This window comes from Festucalex cinctus, chromosome 20 (assembly GCF_051991245.1).
Source record: "Festucalex cinctus isolate MCC-2025b chromosome 20, RoL_Fcin_1.0, whole genome shotgun sequence".
In the NCBI taxonomy this organism is placed as follows: Eukaryota; Metazoa; Chordata; class Actinopteri; order Syngnathiformes; family Syngnathidae; genus Festucalex; species Festucalex cinctus.
Genome location: NC_135430.1, coordinates 19,375,169 through 19,395,385, shown reverse-complemented (window position 1 = coordinate 19,395,385; position 20,217 = coordinate 19,375,169). Strand labels below are relative to the sequence as shown.

General features: G+C 37.9%; 1 protein-coding gene across 7 annotated transcripts in view; it reads right to left on the bottom strand.

The window, feature by feature from the left end:
- The window catches only part of sema5a (sema domain, seven thrombospondin repeats (type 1 and type 1-like), transmembrane domain (TM) and short cytoplasmic domain, (semaphorin) 5A), a 158,457-nt gene that overhangs the window by 76,030 nt on the left and 62,210 nt on the right, over positions 1-20,217 (bottom strand). For all 7 annotated transcript variants that reach the window (XR_013280805.1, XR_013280807.1, XR_013280806.1 and 4 more), the window contains 2 exons: positions 12,007-12,106; positions 8,627-8,672 (listed from right to left, as the gene is read on the bottom strand). Coding sequence is in view for 4 of the 7 variants with exons in the window: in XM_077508474.1 (XP_077364600.1) it covers positions 8,627-8,672; positions 12,007-12,106 (146 nt within the window). In the remaining 3 variants the exon portion in view is untranslated. The remainder of the gene's footprint in view (positions 1-8,626; positions 8,673-12,006; positions 12,107-20,217) is intronic.

Here is a 20,217-nt window from a genome sequence, read left to right as displayed (position 1 = left end):
CCCATCTACAGACGTTATTGCATATTAATGCGCGCCGGCTTTTCTCTTCGCACTGTGACCTCGTCAATTCAAATTCCAGTCGGCAACTGGATATTCTCACCGTGGCCGCGCAGCGCCCGCAGACGTGAACCGCACGCAGCCGAGTCTCAGTGGAATTGGATTTTTTTGGGCTTCCAAAGCAAGGAGGTCACTTTTATCATTATGCTGTGATTTATCATCAAAAGTCCTTTTTTTTTTTTGACTATCTCTTGCTGTCATTATGTATTTAAGGTGGGAACCCTTTCAGGTGGATTTGCCAGCCAGCTTTCTCGTACCATCGAGATGCCATTAGGATATGACAAGCCCATTAACCTAATGTTGTATTGTATGTAATTGTGGGAATGCTTCAGCATTCCCACATATGTTATTGTGATTTTTATTCTCCACACTTTTTTTTTTTGCCGCCTAACAACCAGCGTTGCCAGGTGGGAAATATCGGATTATCGTACCATAGACTCAAAATTATCGTACACCGGTGATAACCAAAGTACACTGATTCGCGACAGTCAAATATAATCGTTCTTGTGTTTAAAAGCGCTCACCGCTCACAGGCGCTCAAGGCTTCGTTGCGGGTTAATGTCACTGATCTGTATATATTACTGGATAGGTGGTTTGAGTCCTGCGCAATTTCCTGTTTGGGAGCGTCTCCTGCGGGCGGGCACTTTACCATTCAGCCAATCAATGCATGGACGTCTCTCGTTACTTACTCATGCTCAGCAAAAGCGCGATTGGCTGGAATTATGTCACATGATAACAGATGCCTTCAGGGTTGGCAAAAAAAAAAAAACTCTGGCAGTTTCAGTTTTACCGGCAGTAATCCGAAATGGTCATATTATCGTAGATATGCCATTTTTTTAGGATTATTGATCGTACAGAGGGTCAAATTATCGTACAAATACGATAATTATCGTACACCTGGCAACACTGCTAACAACTCCCACATAATACTTCCAATTTACATAGTTCAAATTTCAACTAGCTTCAAAAATTCACGCCTCCCAGGGTATATAATATCGTCTGATTCCACATTACTTACAGTATTTGCACAATTTAACATTTAATATTAACTTTTCCCCATTCATTTTCAATGGGACAGTCATTGAACTTTTTCTAAGTATTACTTTCCACGCCCCCATGTATAAATTATCATCATTACTAGGTGTCTGATACTGCTCAGTGACTCAATCGGTAAAGCGCATAGTCCAGTAACCAGGAGGTTATAATTTCACAATTTATCACTAAATTTGCTTTCAGCATTCCCACACAATTTCTCCAGAAATTGCACTTTTTCTAGTTCTAAAAGACCACTTCCACAACTGACAAAGAAAAAGACCAAAAGAGATGACAAATCTAATTGAGTGTATAGTAACAATGAAATGGATCAGATTCTAGCCACTTGTTCTTATTCAAATTTTCAAGAATTGCACAATAAAGCTGAATGGAAATGCTAAAAATTCAAAAACAGGTCCAAAATTTGCCCTCCAAAATGTTACGCTTCGAGGGTAAAATGCAAATTTTGTTCCATGGAAACAGGTTTTGCAAATAAACGATAACAGGACCAGATACCACGTTTTGACTGGCTATTACGTCGCCCGTACAAATTGTAGACACAAAAAAACAACCAGTCACTGAAAATCAAACACGCAGCAAGGGAAAATTAAACAGTTTACAATTGAGTCGTAACAGTCATTTTGTTAGTGCGACATCGAAATGGAACATTCAGAAAAGAAGTCGCAACCTGAGGCAAATATCTTCCTGTACATAGTTGGAAGTGTGACCTCAAGGCAGACCGTTCAAATCAAAACATCCCGTTTGTCACTCAAGCTCTACGACACAGCTTGAGCGCTTCTCCGACACGATTCATCATCGCGCGAGAGCGTCTTGTCAAGTCCTTCTACCGAGTTGTGATTGCCAACAAGCCGTGAGTGATGTATGGATTCCGGCGGAGACGGCCGGCACGGGGAGATGAATCGAAACCCAAGGACGGGACATAAACAACAACAAATAGGCAGAGCCTACTTTCCAAGTCTGTCAGAATGAGGGCAAGAATGTGGGCTGAGCAAAACAGTTAGTGAACGAGTGAGGAGTTGAATTGCAAAACGGGGTTATTATGAGCGAAGGAAGCTCACGGACGACTCTCTGCTGCCAGCACGTCTTATCATCGGAAGACGCACAACTGTGAGTGAAAGCTGGACAGCTTCGACTGGATTCAGTGAATAACTAATATTACAGGAGCTTCTTGAAGCTCCGCCATCATATTTACACTCCAAACTGATCCGTTTATGCATAAAATTGGTCGACTGACATCGGTGCTGCCAATCAAAGCTACGCTTCAGGATTTTGGAGTGTGGGACTTGTTGGCAATTGCTAGTCCAGATTAGCTTTTGGAAGATCAGACTTCACTGAGGTCAGACCTGTGATACTGTTTGGCTCACAATTGCAATTCTACTCCCCCCCCCCCAGTACTTGTTAACTCTTTTACTTCCACACGTTATCAAAGAAAAACTTTGATATGGCAGAGGCTGTGATCATTGACGAAAATAGATACAATGCTTCCATCTGCTGGCCATAGTTTAGAGAGTTTTAGATTCCACAACCCATTGACCAGGCAGCGCTGCACTTAGATGTTGCACTGAGAATAAAAAATTGTAAATTTTTTGACGTTATTTAACGTTTATGGCAATATACGTCGCGATTTTACTGATCGTTATTAAACGTTTTTGGCGGTCAAAGAGTTTTAAATGGGTTTGTAGAGTTTTTCACACCAAAATCATAAAACGCATTCATGCAACTGCATTGGAGCAACATTCGCAAAAACTGTTATGACGTTAGAAGCATAAAATGGTTCAAAAGAATCGAGCATGAGGACTACACATTAATAATAGTTTTATTTTTTATTGAAATAAGCTCAGTCTGTGGCTCATTAATTGATTTTTATTTTTGCAGCTGCCCATTACACTCTTTCAGTTACGGCTCTCAGAACCATCATTACAGAAGGCGTGAACCGTGTTATTAGGCCGAGGGTGCAATTGTGACTAAAATGGTTTTTGCCTTCATTCAAAACATTTCACTGAATTTGCAATAAGGGCAGAGGGATGCGAGTGGGTGTCACGTAATTGGAAGATTGCAGGATGCAATTTTCAGCATTGACTTGCTTCTGTTGCTGTAGTGTTTCAAAAAGTGATAGTTAGCAAAATGACGATATTCATGTGATATAGACACCTTTTAGTAGGATGCAGTGTGTCGGGTTTGTAACCAGTGTCTAGCACTCAAGACTCACTGCTTACCCCCCCCCCCTTTGTGTTGAAAGCCATTATCTCTTATCCAGATGTCGGCGCGTATGTCACCACTTAACACATTCACTGCCATAGACGATTTTAGACGTCAAAGATGATTTTTTTTTTCCTGGACTGGCAGTGAATGAGTTAATATCTGAATATGTGAGACTGCCTAGAGCACAGGGGTGTCCAAACTACGGCCCGGGGGCCATTTGCGGCCCGCCATACATTTTTTTTGGCGTTCCGCGGCAAATACTAAAAATAATTTTTCAATGCTGTTTATAAAAAAAAATGTCAGAAAAATTGATAGCGAAAAGGCTGAAAAAATGTACGAAAAAATGTCCATAAAAGGAAAAAAAAAAAAAAAAAAAGGCAAAAAATTACCATAATATGCCCATAAAATTGTCAAAAATGGCAGAAATTTGACAGAAAGGCAGAAAATATAGAAATGTATGAACAATTCCAAAAAAAAATAAAAATGATTATCTACGTATTGAATGTTGCGCTCATATTTGTGTGTTGTGGTGCAGCTCTTATTAGGGCTTATTAGTACATTAGAATAACACTAACACACTGTGCACTTCATCAGTATCTTCAAGTATTTTGTGGCTCCAGACACATTTTTGGCTCTTTTGACAGGAACGTTTGCTGACCCCTTTTACGGTTAGTTAAGTAACTGTAGTTTATATGGAACAAGGGGCAATATGGAACTTTTGTGGGAGGTGGGATTTGCGTACGAGGTGTCCACTTGTGTTTAAACAGCAAATTAGTTCCAATCTAACGACATCCTCAAATTTACAGTTGCACGTACGCTTCTTCTAGTGTGGCCTGAAAGTGTTTAAAGTAGGGCAAGGGGAAAAGTACAAGCAGTTTGCTCTTGACAGTGCTTCACTGATAAGCGAGGACGAGGGTGGAGGTTGACAGGACGAGAAAAGCCACTACAGGCTGTGGGAATAAAAACATATAAAAGTAGCAGATGTCAACGCCAACCATCAAGGAAAAAGGGAGGACTAACTCACAGACCAAGGTCTAACTTGTTTTAGATGTTATCTGCACTCCATTTGAATAGACACGAAATGTCATGGGTGGTGACGATATAATATAACGTTTAGAATTCTGTGTGTCTGTTTTTCCCTTTCTATTTTCTGACCACCAAGTGGAGCTGGCACTTATTGGCAAGCTCATGGTTGCTGGTTTCAGTCGATCTCCGAGTCTGATGCTGACATGTGCAACAAGGCAGGAAAGTGTATCCCTTAATAGGGAAGTCAAGTTGTAAATTTTCTTAACAATAATATATTGTATGTGCACCCATGAGTCTAAAACACAGCATTTTGATGATTATTGTATTTGCGGAATATGAGTTAAGCAGCAAAATCAACCTGTCTTTATCCATCTTAGGAGGCGGCCATTTTGTCATTACAGGGCTCAAGTAAGGGCCAATCACGGCTTAGCTTGTGAACATCACATGAACAAACTAAAAAAAAAACAGATGAGCCGTGATTGGTCCTGACCTGAGCTCTGAGTAACTGTGATGTCATTTACAGCCGACAGCAAGGCGCAAAATGGCCGCCCCCCCCCCCCCCCCCCCCCCCGAGATGAATAAATACAGCACGGGTGGATTTTGGTGCTTAACTCAGATTCCACAAATGCAAATAGTAATCTCAATACTGTGTTTTGACAATTGAAGTCCCATACAACATATTGTGAAGATTTTTTGGGGGGTTGGTTCCCTCTTTAAATCCAATCTTAAAAGTTATCAACACACCAAGTTACATATCCTAAATTTTGTCATAGCATGACAAAAGTTTTCTTAGTTGTATTAAACATTTCATAGGTTTACAATTCATGCTATTTTTTTAAAGTGCTTAACTCATTTACTTCCAATAACGTATAAATCGTTTTTTTTAATGCTCTAAGTGTCCCAAAGGCGAATTTATACGTTGTTTTTTTTTTGTTTTTTTTTAATGCTAGAGCATACAGAAGGCTTTGATGCAGCCTCTCAACTGCAAAGAACGGTTGCAGAAATGGTAGTTATTACACAAACGGCCAGCAGGTGGCAGCAGAGTATAAGAGATCAACCAGAGCCATGTTGAAAAAAAGCTCAATTACTTCCAATTTTAAATAGATTTGTGAAAACTGATGAAACTTAGCTCTCTTCTAATGCTAATTGCTACAAAACAGAAAGAGATCGAAACATACTTTTGTTCCTGAGGAAAGAAGAGACTTTAATCTTTCTTTTGATAGGTTCCATGCTTGTATAGCAATTGAACACAATATTCTGTGGGCCTTGCAAAATCAGTCAAAATCCAGTAAAACAGCCGGGCGCGAACGGGATTGCGAAATGTGAAAATGGCGGCGAGTGAATGAGTTAACAAACAAAGTCGAAATGGATTTGAGCAGATAACGTGCTCCTTCTGCAGTAACCAGAAATGAAATATCAGAAACTCACTGGACACTTCATCTGCACATTACAAAGAGATCAAATAAAAGAACTGAATCCAAATTTCCGAGACTCATTTTTGTCTACCAAGAGTAATAAAAGTGTTTACAATCCTTTCTCACAGCACCAAACAAAAGTGACAATTATGATCTTTCGAATGGTGGAATTTGTGATACTGCATTTGGATGGTGTGTGCAAACGAGCATTTGTGCAAAACAGTTATTTGAAATGTAAGAGAAACAATGTTGCAGAACAGAAAACAGTATCTTGCGTTCACTACAAATGTGTATTACATGCGAATCTATAGCCAGTGAGGCAATCAAATTCCAATGTATTCCTGTTTTGAAGGCCAAAATAGACACCACAAAGGAAAGAAAAGACCTAAGAAGGTGTAAATGGTAAAAGAGCATCTGTGCTCTTTAAAATTCCGCACTTGCTCTCAGCCTTCTGCCCGACATGGAAAATCGTCTCCAGTCAAATGCAAAGCAGGGACACGCACGCACCTGCGTCATTTCTAAGTTTCAAGCTTCTTTTTTTTTTTTTTTTTTATTCACCTGGGAAAAAACCCCATCAACCACCGGGTGTGACCGGCATAGACAAAAAGTTTGACAAAACTCAAACTTTTGTTTGACCAGGTGAACGTCTTGTGGTCACCAAATGAGGGATTGATTGATAGGATTGGTGCTAATCTCCCCATTGAATCCCGGATTAAAAAGAACCACGGATGATTACAGAGCGCGGATCTTTCACAAAGCATGTGCGAGCATCCAAAAGAGACTGCATGAGCTTTTTCTTCTGCCTCACAGAACCCCCCCCCCCCCCCCCCCCCACCCCGCCCGCTTCTCCACCAGACTTGGCCTTGCCTTATGTCATTTCATCATTTTTCTCATTTTGCTTTCCAGGCAGCTTTGTGTTTACATGGCTGCCACTCTTCTCTCTTTGTTCTATTCAGCCATTCTCAATCCCCTGTTGCCTTTTTTTTTTTTTTTTTTTTTTTGCCTCTTCCTCAATCTCTCCACTGGTTCTCCCGGGGTGTAAATGGCAAACATCAGCGGCTGTCGACCCATCAAAGACATCTTGCTGCTACCGACAACAAACGAACCTCGGATGTATCAATGTTTGTTTGTGAATACTGCAGACCCTCAAAAGGTTTAGCTCTGCAGGCGGGATGAGGCTCAATTAAGCATGGAAAAAAAAAAAAAAAAAAAGACATTGTAACTTCCTACTCTGACCGCATTTTGGCAACGAGTGCTTTGAACGATTCCGACTCTCTGGTCACCAGCAGCACACGAAGCACTTCAAGTAATGCACCACAACGTTAATGGTGTTATCATGATTGAAAAGTAATTCCAATTAGATTATATGTCAATGAAAAAAAGTGATCATTAGTAACACTGTTTGTTTATAATTTTGTTGCTTCTGCACTGTCCAGGAGGAATATACAACAATTACATCATGAATCATTTCAAATCACCCAAGAAATCAATATTATTGCGCTGCACATTTTTCCACTTTTGTTAAAAGCGCAATCTTGGCAGAGGTCTTCATCCCGCAGAGTGTTTTTCTGGCTTATGAATGTTTGGTTCATATTTTACAAGATGCCGGAGCCAAAGTCTAAAGTGTACGTCACACGTTAACAGACTTTATTTCTAATCCCTCTCTTGTGGCTCCCTGTAGATCTCTTTATAAAAAAAATAAAAAATAATAATAATTAAAAAAAAAAAGTTTTTTTTAAAATTTTTTTTTTTACATATTCATTTAGATTTTTTTTAGGGGGGGGGTCATATATTTTTTTACATGAATTGAATAAATAACAAATGAATAGTTACATATTCAAAAAAATGTCAGTCCAAATGTTTTAAGTTGTCAGAAAGAGACGAAATGTAGATGAAAATGGAAAAAAAATAAAATAAAAAAATCCCCAAAAGTGACCATAAAATGTCCAAAAAGGAAAAGCAAACAATTTGCATAAAATGTGCATGAAATTGCCAAAAATGTCAGAGAATTGAATAAAAAGGCATAAGAGAAAATTTTAAAAAATTAACCATAAAATGTTCCAAAAAAAAAAAAAAACGGAAAACCCAAAAATTACCATAAAATGTCCACAAAATTGCCAAAAATGTCAGAAAATTGATAGCAAAAAAGGAAGAAAATCTATCAGAAAAAATATCCAGAAAGTAAGAAGAGATACAGAAAAGGACCATAATATGTTCATAAAATTGCCAAAAATGTCAGAAATTTGACAGCAAGTCAGAACAGTCGAGAAATTTATGTAAAATTAAGTATTAACAATTATGGGGGGAAAAAATGAATCTCTACGTATTGGATGCTGCTTTCATACTTTTGTGTTGTGGTGCAGCTCTTATTGGGGCCCTCAGTACGTAACCCAGACTAACCAACAATCTTCAAATGTTTTGCGGCTCCAGACACATTTTGGGTCATTTATTTGGCCTCGAATTTTGACAGAAGAGGTTGCCGACCCCTGTTTCAGGGCAAGCGCAAAAGAGTGTAATCCAAACAGCAGCACAAAAAAGTTGCACAACTCGATAATACCCACGTGAAGCCCATCTGCACAACGTAAGTCAACGTAAGGTTTAAATCGGGAGTATTACCAGTGACATGATTTTAGAGCAACTCTTTCCCTCCCTGCTGAGTGCTTACAAGCAAAACCAGCTGTCACTCTGCCACGTGTGAAACGCAAGACCATTTTTTATTTTTTATTGATTTTTTTTTTTTTTTTTTTTACTGTGACGGCTTTAAGTTGTGATCCTGCATGCAAAGTGTTCATCGGGAGGCAAAAAGCAGAAATCAGGCTCCTCCAAAGAGAACAATGACGAAAGAAAGACGGCGGAGGTGCGTTTGCACTTACTTGAATCAGCGTTAGGTCCTCAAGATTGAGCCTGAAGAGGTGATTTCTGAAAGGAAAAAAAATAATAAAAATGAGAGGATAACGTGGTGTAAGGTACACCAGATAAACACACCAATAGGGGAATATTCCACGGGGATTTCTTGTCCCAGAGGTAAACTGGAAGCTCAGAAAAAGTAAACTATTTGGAGGATGTCAACACATTTCAAAGGGCGGCTTTACTTGGAAATTCAAATCAGACTTTGCTTTGGTAGCTTTCAGTAGCTCAAACCGCTGCAGAAAAACAGACAGAATCTTTAAACTTGAGAAAATAAATAAAAAATAGCTCAGCAAGTTGGATGCTTACAACGCATACTGATAATATGATCAATTTGGCTTGCCAATAAATTTTGCAAGACATCGAAATCTGAAAATATATAAGTCTCAAACAGGGGTGTCAAACTCTTATTAGCTCAGGGGCCAGATTGAGGAAAATATATTAACAAAAGTGGTCCGGATCGGTAAAATCTAGGGATGTAACGATAATGGCAAAATCATGATATCGCGATATTAAGACATATATCATCGTCTTCATTTCACAATATTAAAAGCAGCCCACCTTTAAAAAAAAAAAAAAAAAAAAAAAACGTCTGGTTGATTTCCATTTGTGCTGTTCTAGCACCCTCTGATGGCTATTTTTTTTTTTTTTTTTTTTTTTTGTGGTGCGGCTTAATTTACATAAGGCATGTTTTGGCCCTTTAAAATCCTATTGGTCAGATGAATGGGAACGTAATATTAATACGCATTGCTGTAATGTACAAAAGCACACTATTGTGTTTTTTTTTTTTTTTTAGAATAAGCTTTTTTTTTTAAATTTTTAATTTATTTATTTTTTTTTACAACATTTGACCTTTTTTTGTCACCAACCTCCCCACAATGTCGTGATAATTATTGTATCGTGACCTTCATATCGTATCGTGATGTTTGGCTATCGTTCCATCCCTATTAAAATCATTGTATATAATTAAAAAAAAATAAAAATAGAATAATAACCACTTCACTTTATAAGTGACCTGATAGAAAGTATTGAGTGTTTGTATAACATGTCTCCCACGACAATATAAAAAAAAAAAAAAAAAAAAAAGCGAAGTCTTTCAAACTGCAATGTACTTCCAAAATAAGCTAGCAGTTAGCTAAGCTTCTATTATTTCGGCAGTGACCTGAAGTTTGCGCTGTTCCCTCACACAAATCGAGGTGGCTGTGTTGAGTGTTTGTATAACATTTCTCACACGTCTCCCACCACAATAAAAATAACAGGAAGAAGAGTTAGCAACTGCAACTTGCTTACGAGATAAGCTAACAGTTAGCCTAGCTTCTTTTATTTCTTCTCTTACTGCTCTTTTTTTTTTTTATATATATATTGTGTGTGATGTGTTTATTGGTCATCTCGATTAGACCACACACACGCACAATTAGACTTTATATTGTTATATTATAAATTTTAAAGATTTGCTACAACGTTAAAAATCGGTAAGAAGATCTGAAAATGAAAAAATACCGTCTGAGACTTTGCTCTCTTTCACCCAACCTTGCCTAAAGCCTGTCGCTTTAGCAAGCCACAAAACGATTTGTATTGACACTCGCCACTTTTCAAGCGCGATGGAATCCCTCGCAAGAAATGATCTTGTATTGACCAACAGTGTATCAGGTTGGCTGCATCACCACAAAGAGACCCTTGAGAAACCAACGTCATTTTAAATGATTTATATTTCACGCCTTCTGCCCTCCAATGACCAATCATCATCCAAGAGGAATAGGTGTAGATTCAATTTTCTTGTATCAATGAATTAATTCAATGGGAATATTCATATCTTACATTTCGGACATTAACTTCCCCCCCCCACACATGCGACACACGTGCACAGAGTATCACCGACACACATATTGTTATAAACAAATGCTCTTACAGAGACCTATCAATCTTCCTGATGAGAGGCGATCAACCATGTCCCAGTGCGGCCTCTGATTTTTACTGTATTGATATTTGCATCGATCCCTCTTCCCCTTCTTTATCCCCCTGGTGTCAAATCCAGCTTGTCGCCATCTACCCAACCCAACCCAATAAATAGGTCATTATACTTTGAAAAGTTTTACAATTTCAATTGGCAATAGTATTATGAGAAAAAGCTAAAAAAAAAAAAATTAAAATGGTTAAGATGGGGATATTATTAACTCATTTGCTCCCAAAGACGTATAAATACGTTCTATTTTAAACATTACCAGTGTCCCAACGACGTATTTATACGTTTGTTTTTTATGCTAAAGCATACAGAAGGCTTTGATGCAGCCTCTGAACTGAAGATAACGGCTGAAGCAATGGTAGTTATTACATAAACGGCCAACAGGTGGCAGCAGAGTATAAGAGATCAACCAGGGCCATGTTGCAACAAGCGGTTTTCACCACAGTTTTCAACAGATTTGTGAATAATGATGAAACTGAGCTATATTCTAATGCTAATTGTTGCAAAACGGAAACAGAGAGATAGAAATGTAGTCCCCCCCCCGATGAATCAAACTCAAAATCAGTCAAAATCGAGAAAAACAGCAGGGAGCAAAGGGGGTTTGCTTCAGTGAAAATGGCTGGGAGTGAATGAGTTAATATTTAATCACATTTCTTGATTAAATCATTTGCTCGTGTGACGCAAAACGTATAAATGCGTTTTATTTTAAATATTACCATGCTTCCAAAGATGTATTCATACGTTTATGTTTTTTATGCTAGAGCACCATCTGTGACAGAATGCTTGACGCAATGATAGTGATGACAGAAAAGGACAGCAGGTGGCAGCAGAGTATAAGAGATCAACCAGGGCCATATTGCAAAAGGTTCTTTTTTTCCACCGTTTTAAACAGATTTGTGAATAATGATGATTAGGAGTGTGCCAAGAAATCGATTCATAAATGAATCGAGATTCTCATTTATTTCATCGAATCGAATCAATATTTTGATTTTATTTAAATTAGAAATGATGAAGAAGGGGGAAAGGCAGTTGCAGTCCAAATGCTGTTTTGTGGAAAAAGGCACTTAGAATACAAAATTAATAAATGTTAAAAAAATAAAAAAAAATAAAAATAAATAAAATAAAAAAAATAATAAAAAAAAAGAGACACTTAAATGTCTTGTCTTCTTTTATTTTGAATAGCCCTAACACTTTTTTTTTTGACTATACTTTGAGGATCAACGCCATTTTTCTTGGCCTTTTGAAGACATCTGGACAAGCTGGTGTCATGCGGCGCACCAGTGAAGCGCAATAAAATACGAAACGATGACAAGGAAAAGTGAAACAGAGCAGAAAAGACATTAAAGGACAAAAAAAAACCAAAAAAAACAAAGTGTGAGTTACCTGGCACCAACAATCAGTTCGTTCTGGCTGGGATCAAAGGTCAGCTGGGAGTAATCCACCGTGCCCTCCGCCTTGAACCGGAAAATCCACGGCTCCATCCCTGCCAATGGCAACACAGGAGCAACGGGATTTAGCCAATCGGAGTTGAGATAGCATGACACATCTGGACAGATATATTAGCTGTGTTCAAAGTGTTGTTGTAACTTTTCTCCAGACGCACACAAAGGAATGAGTCCAAGGGTCTTTGTCACCCATGATACACAGTTTAATGTTCCTTTATGTTCACAGATGGTGCTTTGCAATTCTAAGCGTTTACAACAGCAGAGACACATTTATTTTGCATTACAATGGACAAGAAGTGCAGACAACTAATACAGATTATTCAAGTGCACAGCAACCACGAAGGAGGAAGGGACAGAAAAAAAAAAAAACATCTACCAATAATGATGTTTTAGAGCTGTCAAAATCGATTAATCAACAAGTAATTGATTATCAAATTAACAGCTATTTTAATAACCGAGTAATAGTTTTGAGACATTTTTAAATTTAAAATTGTCCAAAAATCCTCTGATTTCTGTATTCCTTCATGAAAGAAGACAAACTTTTTTTTTTTTGTCACTATACGTATGCAATGTACAAAATAAACACCAATCACTGGTTAATAAAGAGTAATCAGGGGGGGAAAAAATGCTTTTGTATTACACTTTAATAATCCGATTTGTCGATTAAGCGATTGAATAATCGATAGATTAATCAATTTTAAACATATTCAATAGTGACAGCCACTATTATGTTTTATTTTGGACTATTATTAAAAAATAGACAACAACATTCAACATCTAAACAGCTAAACCTGCTACACATTAGGAATGATGCATTAATTAGATTATACAGACAAGTACACCTGTACAAACGGCCAATACAACATTTGAATGACAAAAAAAACAACAACAAAAAAACAATGATAAGAGTACCCAGTTTTGATTGACAACACAAAATGTGTTATTGTCACAGGTGAGTGGGGGGTTGTGGACCCAAATGCAGGAAGACGCAGTGAGTGAGGCCAGGTGTACTCACAAAAAAATCTATCAATCAACAAAACATAACAAAACTAGGCTTACTATCAAAAAGTCCAAAACAAAACAGTCAAAGAAACAAACAGACTAAACTTACATAGACACAGACAACTACAAAAAAAAACAAACAAACAAAATGATCCAACAAGAACCGCACAGAAACCAGGAAGTAAATACAAGCCAAGCAACGAGACAAATGAGAAACACCTGGACACGACAGGTGACAAGTTTTTTAAACTACCATTATAAAATATGACCGTCTTTTGCACATGCTTCACAAATGCGTAAACACACATACACTTTCACCGCAGACGATTTTTTTTTTTTTTTTTTTTGAAAGCCTTATGTCATGGCAGCCGAGCCATTAACCTTTCACCAATTCAATCACAAGTCTGGGTTGGTTGCTCGCCACCAGGACAGTCTGTCTGTCTGTCTGCTGTCTGGTTATTTGATACGATTATCTCGAGAGCGCTCAATCATTCGTTCATCTCGCGTTCCATCTATACATCATAAGCCATCATGGCACGGTTGCATGCGCTTTTAAGATTTCGATTCAAGTCGAACAATAATGCATATTTGGTTATTATGGAAAAAAAAAAAAAAAAAAAGGAACCAAAGGCAAGCTTCATTACAGTGAAGCATCTAGAAAGCATAGACTTGCTTGTGGTTTAATGACCCACACAAATGCCTCCAAACTGCATAATTTGTAGCACAGCTCAGCAAGTTATTGTATCATCATCATCATCATCATCACTGTAGTCTCTACACTATGAAAGTCATTTGCATTTAATTTCGCTATTTTTGGGGGTAGCAAAATCTGTTGGTCCATTATTTTATTTTATTTTTTTTGTTACAAACAAAGTCAATAAAGATGCATTAAAAATGCATAAAAAAATTTTGCGACACTGGTGCAGAACATGTCATTATTTTAAAGGGATACTTGACTTATTTAGCCATTTTTGGCAGTCAAACGTTCATATTTTGCCTCTAATAAATTGGATATTTTCATTGTTTTTCATGTACAATTAGTACCTTTCAAAACACATTCCGCAACGTGCCGTCGACTGAAAATTACATCACAAGCGCTCAGGTGACCAATCACAGCTCAGCTTGTGAATGTCACATGACCAAACCTAGAAAACAGCTGAGCCGTGATTGGTTACCTGAGCCCTTTGTGATGTCATTTTAAGCCGACAGCAAGTTGCGAAATGTGTTTTGAAAAGGTACTAATTGTACGTGAAAAATAATGAATGTATCTCTGTTAACTCATTCACTCGCCGCCATTTTCACAGAAGCAGTCCCGTTCTCTCCCGGCTGTACTTTACTGGATTTTGACTGAGTTTGCAAGGCCAACAGAATATTGTGTTCTATTACTATAAAAGCACAGAACCTATCAAAAGAAAGATTAAAGTTTCTTCTTTCATCAGGAAAAAAAAAAAGTATGTTTCTATTTGTTTCCGTTTTGCAGCAATTAGCATTAGAAGAGAGCTAAGTTTCATCATTTTTCACACATCTATTTAATATTGTAAGTAATTGAGCTTTTTTCTAGATGGCCCTGGTTGATCTCCTTTGCTCTGCTGCCACCTGCTGGCTGTTTGTGTAATAACTACCATTTCTGCAACCGTTCTTTGCCGTTGAGAGGCTGCATCAAAGCCTTCTGTATGCTCTAGTATAAAAAACAAACAAACAAAAACGTATAAATACGTCTTTGGGACACTTAGAACATTAAAAAAACGTATTTATACGTTATCGGGAGCAAATGAGTTAAGGATAAAAAGTGTTTTTTTGCGACAGTGGTTACGTGACAAGATGAATAAATAACTGGAGATGTAACACTGAAAAGTAAAATGCTAATGTAGTTTCTTCCTTGGAAAAAAAAAAAAAAGAGGCAATATATTGTTTTAGAACAAAAGTCCATTGTATACGTTTTGCTACAATCTCTAAGAAAGATCTTTTTCTACAGTACAAACTGTAAACATTCAATGTCATGGGCACCGTTTGGAGGATGCCATCTAAGTCACAAGCCCATCAAACCCTAAAAAAAAAAAAAAAAAGTCATAATAATATGTTTTTTCTGTGAGTGCAGTCTTCAACAACAATTATCCTCTTAGGTGGGAGCGAGTACATCCGAAGTCGCTTTTTGGTGTACGAGCCAGAAAATCCGGCAAGCTCGGATTCCCAGCAAAGCTAAATTCATACAGAGTCAAATTTTGCAACGGAACTTTCCGTCAAGGTCGGAACAGAGCGAGATGACAGACTAAATATACGGGAAAAGGCGTCGTTCGTCTGCGACTTCGGGCGCACCTGTCAACATTTCCAATGAAAGCGCGCGTTTCCCTTGACAGCGCCCAAAGCGAGCACAAAAAGCAAGCGCGTTCCGGTGACAAATAGCGGCGTGCTGCGCGATTCCAAACAAAGACGACGAGAGCGACGGCGGCTTTCAAAAGTAACGCCGTGCGCGTGTACAAGGGAACCAAACTCCGGCTCTGGAAAGCCAAATAAGTCCCCCCCCCCAAAAATGGCCTGTTTAACACATTCACTGCCAGCCCAGCAAAAATGCATTGCGTCATTTGACGTCTTTTTCCGTCAAAGGCAGTGAATGAGTTAAAGTCAACAAAACTGGATCGTCACCAGCATCTCGACAAGCAGTCAATTTCACCCTAAACATTTAATTTATCTGAACGTCTGCCATTTGCTTTTTTTTTTTTGTCTGGAGGGAAACACGTTTTTAGAAGCGCCAATCCGAAAGCTCGCTCCGCTATCAAGAAAATCCTTGGCATACAAATGTTTTCTGTGACACCACCTGAGGGACGACAGGCTTGGCGAAGCCAACCTTGCCTCATAAATCTCCTCCGCGTCCCGCGGGGGGTGTTTGTGTGTGTGTGTGGAAGCACGAGAGAAGACGTGGTATTTGCTGAAGTATGCAAAAGGGGGCAAAGGGTCCCAATTGAACAGCACTCAGGATTTATGGCCTTTTTGTGGCGAGGCCAACTGGACCGTAAACATGAATAAACGGTGTCGATGGGCCGGTTCCGTTGACGGGAGTTCGCCCGATCACAGTTTGCTTTTACAACAGGCATGCAAATTTGTAGCATTGTGATATTTATGTGCCTCGTGCCGGGTGGAAATAGCTTTTTTGGAAGGCCACCCTGGGGAGATTTTTTATGATCTTGCACGGAGCCAAACAAATCAACCTTATCGTTAACTCGGTAGCAAAGGAAACGAGAGGACGACCCTCCAGCTAATAAATATTAGCTGTCAAAATTTAATCGACGAGTAATCGATTATCAAATTAATCGACAGCTATATTAACTCAATCGCTCCAAACCATTTTCACAGAAGCAATCCCGGCTGTTTTACTGGATTTGGACTGATTTTGCAAGGCCCACAGAATATTGTGTTCTATTGCTATAAAAAAAAATGGAATGTGTCAAAAGAAAGATTAAAGTCTCTTCTTTTATCAGGAAAAAAAAGGAAATTTCTATCTAGAAGTTAAATCAATTTTCAGAAATTAGAATTGTGAGTAAATTAGCTTTTTTTCAACATGGCCCTGGTTGATCTCCAGGTGCTCTGCTGCCACCTACGGGATGTTTGTGTAATAACTACTATTTCTGCAACCGTTTTTGCAGTTGAGAGGCTGCATCAAAGCATTAAAAAAAAAACAACAAAAAAACGTATAAATACGTCTTTGGGACACAAACCATTTTTAAAAAACGTATTTTTCCGTTTTTGGGAGCAAATGAGTTAATAATGGAGCAATTGTTTGGAACCATTTTTTTTTTTTTTTTTTTTTTTAATGATTTCAGCATAACGGTAATTGTTCACTGATTTTTTTCATGAAAAAAGACCGATTATCCTTTGTGTTTAATCAAAATAAGACATTTAAAACATCTGTTTTTACTTTGGAGAACAACCAAACTGGTAACATAGTACAACATCAATAACCCCCCCCCCCCTCCTTTTTTTTTTATTTTATTTTTTTAATTCACTATATGAATACGAAGTAGTGTCACGTCCTTGCTGTTTTACCAGATTTTTTTTTTTTAGTACAATTTTGCATGCATTTTTTTATTTTTATTTTTTTTACAGTAACGCATCTCTTCTAAAATTGATGGTTTGAACATTGAGAATGTTCAAACAGCAGAGAAAGGTGAGAAAATGTAAATCCCTCGCTGAGAAAAAGTGTATCAACTGTGTGGTGAGGCGTTTTAGAGCCGTAAAACATTTATAATAAATGAAAACATAAAGCTAACTACTTCGCGGATTTCATTTATTGGAACCTAACACCAGCAGAAAACGTGGAAACACTGTACAAAATAAACAGCAAATAAAAAAAAATAATAATAATAATCAAAAGTATGATTATATGCAGATGAGATGAAAGCGCAAATCGCTCACACACAGGCAGGATCAGACACAACCATCAGCGGGGTGAGAATTCCAAAATGGGGCACGGGGCTCACTGCCAACACGAAACCAAAGTACATGCACATCCACGCAAATCCCTTTCCTCCCCCTTTGCACGGGTTCCCATCTTATCCCCTTAACCTCTGTCTCCCTCCTCCTCAAAATAGAACACCCCATCGCTCACATCCAGTTTGTTATTCCCCGACTCTGACACGGAGCGGCTGACAAAAAAACAAAAAAACAAAAAACAAAAAAAGGCAGGAAGGGTAAATATTTGCGCTCGGCATCAGAGGCTAACGTTACAGCCCGGATGACAACAATGGCAACATGTGGAAGCAATTTTGAAGCATGGATGTGTTTTTTTTTTCTAGGAGTGGTTCAAATAGAGTGTGGCAGAAATGAAGAGTCAATTCACTCTAAATACAGCTGTGTGGTAATGGGCGTGGGGGAAGAATTATTCAGTGAAGTCCACGGGAGGAAACGGTTCAGACGTGAAGTTGAAAAAAAATAAACACCTGCTCAGCTGGACAAAAATCGAAAAAGCTGAGGGCGGTTCAGACCTTGAGCGTACCGAGTTTCCTTACTATTATTTCAAACACGAAAACACGAAGAAAAGCAAGCCAATTTCACAGCTAAAAGTCCTGACAGTGGAATTTCTGTGGCTGCGCTTTGGTCCTGGGGCACGGAGGAAATTATGCAAAACAAATGTTTGATGAAATATTACAATTTAAATGTGTATTAAGGTGATGGGGAGGGATGAGAGTACTGGACGAACACATGGTAGACGCAAGGATGAGAGTGAAAAGCACGACATGTTGGGCTTGGACTGTATTTTCAAAGCCATTGGAAAAAAAAAATAAAAAAATGTAAGATTTAAAATTATGTCAAATTTTTGACAATTTTTTTGGACATGGTATAGCTATTTTTTTCCCTATCAATTTCTGATATTTTTGGCAATTTTGTGGACATTTTATGGTAATTTTCAGGAATTCTTTGATTTTGGACATTTTATAGTTACTTTAAAATTTTTTTTTATATATATATATATATATATATTATTCTGGTACTACACCAGTCTGGTTTGGGGGAGGAGTCTCATGATAGTCGATGGAGATAGGGTTCTATTTGAGGTAAGCTGTGCTGGTTATATTGAATAAAGTATATCATACATTATAAAGTAAGTAAAAAAACAGTCATTGCTGATTTTTCCCCTTGTCATATGTGAGCTCTCTAACTAATTTAAAAACCGGGTAAGATGTGAAAAATCGGTGCGTGCTGCGCTTAAGCCAAATCGAGCAACTATGACATGTGACGACAACATTTCCTTGTTTTTGCTCACAGTTGGGGGAAGACGACGAAATCTGAACTTGAGTCAGTGGCCGTAAAACTATAAACTCTCCTCCTCAGAGACAGCATGGCCTTGTTTACGACACACTTTACAACCTTTAAAACCCTTCAAACCTACACTGAAGAACCCTTGTTAAATAAAACACTTTATTAATGTAGTGGGTCTTAAGGGCTTTGAGCTACAGTAAGACATTCAATATCATATATAGGCTACTTTTCCACTAATACACATCTTGCCTTGAACAATAAAAAAAGATTGGACACACTGTACATTTAAGCTTAACCTCAGCTGAAGCTATTTGGAGAGAAAGTACACCTTTTGGATAAACACGCCGTATGTTATGGATGGAGCACTTCTTTTCAGAACCCTATATTTGGAAAAACCACTATAAAAAAAAAAAAAAGGGGAAAATTGAGAACAGTCTTTCAGCCCATCGCATCCTTGCACCACAGTAGCAGTTGTGTCAGCCAAGTGTTGTGCCAAGTTTACAAAACCACGGTCACCAGCGGGCTACGACCCATGCGAGGCACACCCTAACACACGCAGGCCACATTCTCACAGAACGAGAAAGAAAAAAAAAAAAAAAAAAGTCCCTTGAACACATTCGGACAAATCTTCCCATGATGATTTTTATCCACTTTTTTTTTTTTTTTTTTTTTTCAGGGTTTTAGTGCTTCAGTTTCAGCGTCAACCTTGGAGTTATTTTATATATATAAACCGGAATAAAGACATGGTGTTTTTTTTAAATATTGCGCACAATACTACACATTAAAAAAAATAAAATAAAAATAAAACTAACTAAACTAAAACTAAGCATTTATTAAAGAACTAAAACTAATAAAAAACAGAACCATCCTGAGAACTAATTAAAACTAACTAAATAAAAAAAAAAACTAAACTCAAATCAAAATAAAAACTAAAATGAAAAATTCCAAAACTATAATAACCCTTCTGCCATATTACAAATAAATTGGTTTATATACTGTAGCATTTTTTCTAAATATGGAAAAGCACAAATAAATTATTTGTACAATTTTTAGGACAAAGCACAATTTCTCTTAACATGATGTGGCCGTTGCGTCCTTCTGATTTTCTGTATGTGGCCCTCAAATGAAAAAGTTTGGACACCCCTGTTTTAAACTAATGGACAACAGTTTTTTTTGTTTTTGTTTTTATACAACTATTTACCACAATTATGACTTTACTACTGTAGTGTACGTTGGTGCGTCCACCTTCGAGTATATACAGGTTACATTGCTGCCCGCGTGAACAGTACTTCATAAACCGAGGACCCTTTGTTGTAAAAAAAAAAAAAATGACTTGGGGTGTATATGCCTTATTGCTATGAATAGGACTTCGGTTACATCATCTTACTCCCAA